The 5,768-nt window shown below is 47.7% G+C and overlaps 1 protein-coding gene across 1 annotated transcript in view; it reads left to right on the forward strand.

The window, feature by feature from the left end:
- The window catches only part of USP13 (ubiquitin specific peptidase 13 (isopeptidase T-3)), a 122,426-nt gene that overhangs the window by 104,353 nt on the left and 12,305 nt on the right, over nucleotides 1-5,768 (forward strand). Inside the window, exons 12-15 of the mRNA XM_015423344.1 lie at nucleotides 1,726-1,900; nucleotides 2,416-2,504; nucleotides 3,104-3,226; nucleotides 4,028-4,054. Of these exons, the coding sequence (XP_015278830.1) occupies nucleotides 1,726-1,900; nucleotides 2,416-2,504; nucleotides 3,104-3,226; nucleotides 4,028-4,054 (414 nt within the window). The remainder of the gene's footprint in view (nucleotides 1-1,725; nucleotides 1,901-2,415; nucleotides 2,505-3,103; nucleotides 3,227-4,027; nucleotides 4,055-5,768) is intronic.

Genomic DNA, 5,768 nt, shown 5'->3' on the forward strand with positions numbered 1-5,768 from the left:
CGGGAGCAGTGTTCCCTCTAAGCTGAGTTAGTGTGAGCTAGCTCACAGTTTTTTAGCTTCCAGCTCACACATTTTTGCCTTAGCTCAGGAAGGATGGCTCCAGAGCGAACTAATGTATGCAGTAGCCAAATCACTCACTCAGAACTAATGCCAATAGCTCACAAAGTAGAATATTTGCTCACAAGACTCCACAGCTTAGAGGGAACACTGCTCGGGAGGTGTTGAGCTCCCCCTCACTGGCAGTCTTGAAGCAGGGGCTGGACAAACACTTGTCAGGGATGCTCTAGGCTGATCCTGCATCAAGCAGGGGGTTGGACTGGATGGCCTGTAGGGCCCCTTCCAACTCTGTGACTCTCTAACTGGACATGGAGAGCTTTCCATCTTTCTTGAGGTTGCCTCAAATGCAGTGTTTTGCAGTGGAGCCAGTTTGTGTGTCCAGCTGCCAGTCACTGAGAGACGCGAACCTATCCTTAGTCGCTTTTGGGATGTTGTCATTCCTTCTAAATTTGGAATTCCTTCCCTCTCCCTCCAGTTTGTTTAAACTGAAGACGGGTGTAGCAGCTGCTGGTTCAAGAGAGCAGACAAGAAACAACCACCCATGCTGTGGCATCTTGCGCTTTCCCCCATGCTGAATAGAACAACTTTCGATGTACTTTGCAACTGGATTTTACTATGTGAAGTGGGAAAATCCACTTGCAAATGATTGCTAAAGTAGGTTGATGCATGTGGAAGCTTCAGTATGTATTTTAGAAATGCTTCAGAAGTCCTTCCCTTTCCCCTTTGATCCCTTTAATCCAGATCCACAGATGGTAGCTGAAGTGAACGCTAACCAGGGCAAGCTTTGGGTGCGTAGCTGTGTTGGTCGGAAGCAAGAGAGCAAAGTTTGAGTCCAGTGGCAACTTTAAGACCAACAAAGTTTAATTCTGGGTACAAGCTTTCACGGAGCTGCGGTGGCTCAAGTGTTTAAGATGCTGAATAGAACAACTTTCGATGTACTTTGCAACTGGATTTTACTATGTGAAATGGGAAAATCCACTTGCAAATGGTTGCTAAAGTGGGTTGAAAGGGCATTATTCAGTGCATGTGAAAGCTTCAGTATGTATTTTAGAGATGCTTTGGAAGTCCTTCCCTTTCCCCTTTGCTCCAGATCCCCAGATGGTAGCTGAAGTTAAACAGCATTCCGTGCACCTTGGTGTCTAGACTGTCATGCCGGCCACATGACCAAGGAGAAGTCTTCGGACAGCGCTGGCTCTTCGGCTTGGAAACGGAGATGAGCACTGCAACCCTAGAGTCGGATTCGACTGGCTTTCGAGCAAGGGAACCTTTACCTTTTACAAGCTTTCACACGTATTCAACGTTTAATTCTGGGTACAAGCTTTCACACGTATGCACACGTCTTCAGATACCTGAAGATAAATCCAAAGAAGTGTTGCATGCACATGAAAGCTTATACCCAGAATTAAAATGTGTTGGTCTTAAAGGTGCCACTGGACTCGAACTTTGTTCCAGGGCAAGCTTGTAATTCGGGATCCTGAAACCACTTTCAGATCCTGGGTCATGACAAAATTAAGTGTGGTTCAGAGGAAAGGGGGAGGGGGAATTTGCACATGAGTGGGGGACGCTGGCGAACTGAGCGGTGGTTTTCAGTGGGGGGCTGGCATGAATTTGTGCTTCACATATCCCTTCTCCAAACGTGGCCCTTCTTTCACTTGGGCTTTCGATTAGATGAACTGATCGCCTACGAGCTGAAGAGGAGAGAAGCAGAATCGGCCAGGAGGCCACCTCCGGAGCTCGTTCGTGCCCGGATCCCGTTCCGTGCCTGTTTGCAGGGTTTTTCAGAACCAGAGAATGTAGCAGACTTCTGGAGCAGTGCCCTTCAGGCCAAGTCTGCCGGAGTTAAGTGAGTATCCACTTTTGTAAGGGGGGGGGCAGTTGTGAGCAGATGTGATACAGCAAAGACTTAGCCAGTCTGTGGCTGTGAGCCACATTTGATTTTCTAGGTGTACCAAGTTTGGCCTTCCAAATGGCTTTAAAATTTGATAGGTGCCGCTTTTGTTGGAAGATAACAGTGTTCCATGTGCCTTGGCATCTAGTCATGCTGGCCACATGACCACAGAGATGTCTTTAGACAGTGCTGGATCTTCGTCTTGGAAACGGAGATGAGCACCACACCCCAGAGTCGAATTTGATTGGCTTTCGATCAAGGGAAACCTTTACTTTTAAAAATAAGGAACTTTTATTGGTGGGGGGGAAGGGTGTTGTCCTCAGGTTTTGCTTTTGTGCTTCCCAGGGACAGTTCTTATTCTTGTACGTTAATGTGACCGTAGCTCCTGAAATTGTGTACATTGTGTCTGTTTTTTGGTTTTGTGTTCTTGCCTACTCACTTTCCTTTTTGTACAACTGCTTGTTTCCCAGAACCTCTCGCTTCGCATCATTTCCTGAGTACCTCATAGTACAGATAAAGAAATTCACTTTTGGCCTTGACTGGATACCCAAAAAGCTTGGTATGTGCTTTGAATAATCGATTATCTTGTTAACTTTGTGAGTCCCAAAAAGGTCAGGAAGACAAAGGAAACTCTCAATTCCACAAGCAATAGCTAGCAAACTTCCCTGGATATTAGTCTGTATTATCATTCTAAACCCTTTTAAAACTGGCTTAATTATTGTGTCTCTCCCCCACCTCAGGATTCTCTTTGACTCAGTTTAAAAAGCACCGTTTCCCCAATTTTTGCTTTAGTGTAGGTAGATGAAGAAGAAGAAAAAAGATTGGATTTATACCCCGCCCTTCACTTGGAGTCTCAGAGCGTCTTACAAACGCCTTTCCCTTCCCCTCCCCACAACAGACACCCTGTGAGGTGGGTGGGGCTGAAAGAGCTCTGACACAAACTGCTCTTTCAGGAACAACTGTGCCAGAGCTTGTGACTGACCCAAGGTCACATCAGCAGGTGCAAGTGGAGGAGTGGGGAATCAAACCCAGTTCTCCCAGATTAGAGTCCATACACTTAACCACTACACCAAACTGGGTGTAGATGGGTTTTGCAAGCCTCTTTAATAACGTCTTAAGGGGGCTCATAGGCTTATTTGCCCTGCTGTGCTTTTGCAGATGTTTCCATAGACGTGCCAGATCTTCTGGACATCAGTCACCTCCGCGCCACTGGCCTGCAGCCAGGAGAGGAGGAACTTCCAGACATCTCTCCGCCCATTATCATTCCTGATGACCCCAAAGGTACTGCCAACTACTACGAGGAGCTCTACCTCCCCGCCATTCTCCACCAGAACTGTTAGTTGATCCTCTATTTTTATTTGTTTGTTTGGTTCCTTCGTCACTCTTGCAGTCTTACTGCTTCACATAAAACTTTCCCCTGGATAACAACCTTCAATGTACCCACGATACATTCCATGCGTGGTAGCCATTGTTTGCAAACGAAGGCTTACATCTGCAAGAGAAGAAGCCAGAAATAATGCTGAGGCCCGATTCACTGGGTTGAGAAATGGGATCTAGTTTCCAGAGGCCTTTGAGGATTTGTGGGTCACGCACTTAAGAGCTGTAGTTGAGGTGGCCCAGGAATAAGATAAGGAGCAGGCAAAAGGAAGATTGGGAGCCAGGATTGAGTGAGTCTAGTCAAGCAACGACAGTGTAGCCATTCTGGTATGCTGTCTGTGCTGAAAAACAGAATTTTTGGGCCTGGGATTTGATGTGATTCGGAGCACAGAGAATACAGCTTTGACTTCCAAAGGGTAATCTGGCAGCCAGTCAAGGGCTAGAGATGTCCCGCAAAATGCCTGGCCATTAATTACAGCAGCTAGACATTTCAGCCCACTGGCTAGATCGGCTTCATCTCTTAGATCTGAAGCCCTTTACTTCTAGTCCTGTGGAACACAGCATCTCTGATTGCTTGAGCAAGACCGCAGATCTATATCTCACATTATCTGCGTGAGCAACTTCACTGCAGAACTGGCCCATTTCCTCTCTCTGGCCATTCCTATGCAAACTCCACATCCCTCACTTTACTTTCTCAATTTCCAGATGGCATGATGAACCATTTCATGGACCGTATGTACCTCATTTCATTGTGCTGTTTTAGGGGTTTTTAAAATTGTTAAAACTAGCTTTTGCAACAAGATTCCTTGCTGATGCTTTGGCGGGGGTTTCTTTGTGTGCAGAGAGAGATGCATGCAAGCTCTTCTCTGTAGTCATCTAACTTCGCTGTAGCATTCCCGTGTTTTCTTGCATTTGCTGGAACATCTGAAGGCATCTCAGTAGTAGGGAGACATCACTGGGCTGTGTTCTGTGGCGGCATTTTTCTTCATTGCCCATAATTGGCTTGAAAATTGGAAAGGTTGTTTTCCTTCGTTGTGAATATGGGCCCCAACAGAATACTAAATTAAATAAAAATGTAAGAAGAACTCTGCTGGATGAAACCAACAGTTCGTAGAATTGTAGAATTGGAAGGTACCTCCAGGGTCATCTAGTCCAACCCCCTGCACAATGCAGGAAATTTACAAATACCTTCCCCCCCACACCCCCAGTGACCCCTGTTCCATGCCCAGAAGATGACAAAAAACCCCTTTCTGTTTCAACTGTGAACCAGTCAGATGGTGTTCAAATATGCAGGGTACGAGGGCAGTATTCTCCCTGATTTTGTTCCTAGCATCTAAGCTAGGGTTGCCAAGTCCATCTTCCACCCCCAGCGGGGAACTTTGGGGGTGTTCCTGGAGGGGGTGGGGCATCCCCGACGTGATGATGTCACGTTGGGGACGTCTGCCGCCACCCCCCACCTGCCCGTGCGCCGAATCTCCAGAAACGGCAGTTCCCTGCACTTAAAGGAGCCAGCGTTTCCCCTTTAAATGCAGGAGCCGGCGTTTCCCCTTTAAGAGCAGCCGCGTTTCCCTTTTAAGAGCACGAAGCTGGCATTTCCCTGCACGCTTGCCGAGATCCGGCTTGGGAGGAAACACGGGTTCCACACAAAGGGAGAGAGATGGGTGGCTGTGGGTGTTGGGGGTGGGACTTCCCCCGCCGGCCATCTGGCCGCCGGCGGGTAAAACCCCCCCAAAAAACGGGGGACCCCTGGCAAACCGGGGTTTTTGGCAACCCTAATCTAAGCATTCAGATGGCTCAGAACACGGAGGTTCCATTTGGATGTCTCATACTGTCATCGAGTCCCATCCACTGTGAATGAAACCCCTGGGGGGGGGAAGGGGTCTGTGGCTCAGTGGAAGAGTCTCTGCTTTGGATGCACACAGTCCCAGGTTCAATCCCCGGCCTCTCCAGTTAAAAAGGATCTGGCAGTAGGTGATGTGAAAGACCCTGGAGAGCCGTTGCCAGTCTTGAGTAGGCAGTATTGACCTTGACGGACCCCTAGTCTGAGTCAGTGTAAGGCAGCTTCCTGTGTGTTCAGTGAACATCATTTCACCTTACAGGCCTGCTTGCCAAATAGTAATAAAAGAGCTGATTCAGATATTTAGCAGGACTTTATAAGAGTTTAATGATTCAGAATACGTGTAGCGGGCCTCATGACCTGGATAGTCCAGGCTAGCCTGGATCTTCGAAGCTAAGCAGGGTCAGCCCCGGTTAGTATTTGGATGGGAGACCGCCAAAGAATTCCCGGGTTGCTATGCAGAGGAAGTCAGTGGTAAACCACCTGTTCGTCTCTTGCCTTGAAAACCTTATCGGGTCACTGTAAGTCACCTGTAACTTGATAATACTTTACACACATATACATGTGTAGTGGTAGGGCTGAAAATCATGTAACTGACTGTGCCCTATG

The sequence above is a fragment of the Gekko japonicus genome, unplaced genomic scaffold, assembly GCF_001447785.1.
Source record: "Gekko japonicus isolate JY-2015 unplaced genomic scaffold, Gekko_japonicus_V1.1 scaffold1556, whole genome shotgun sequence".
NCBI lineage: Eukaryota > Metazoa > Chordata > Lepidosauria > Squamata > Gekkonidae > Gekko > Gekko japonicus.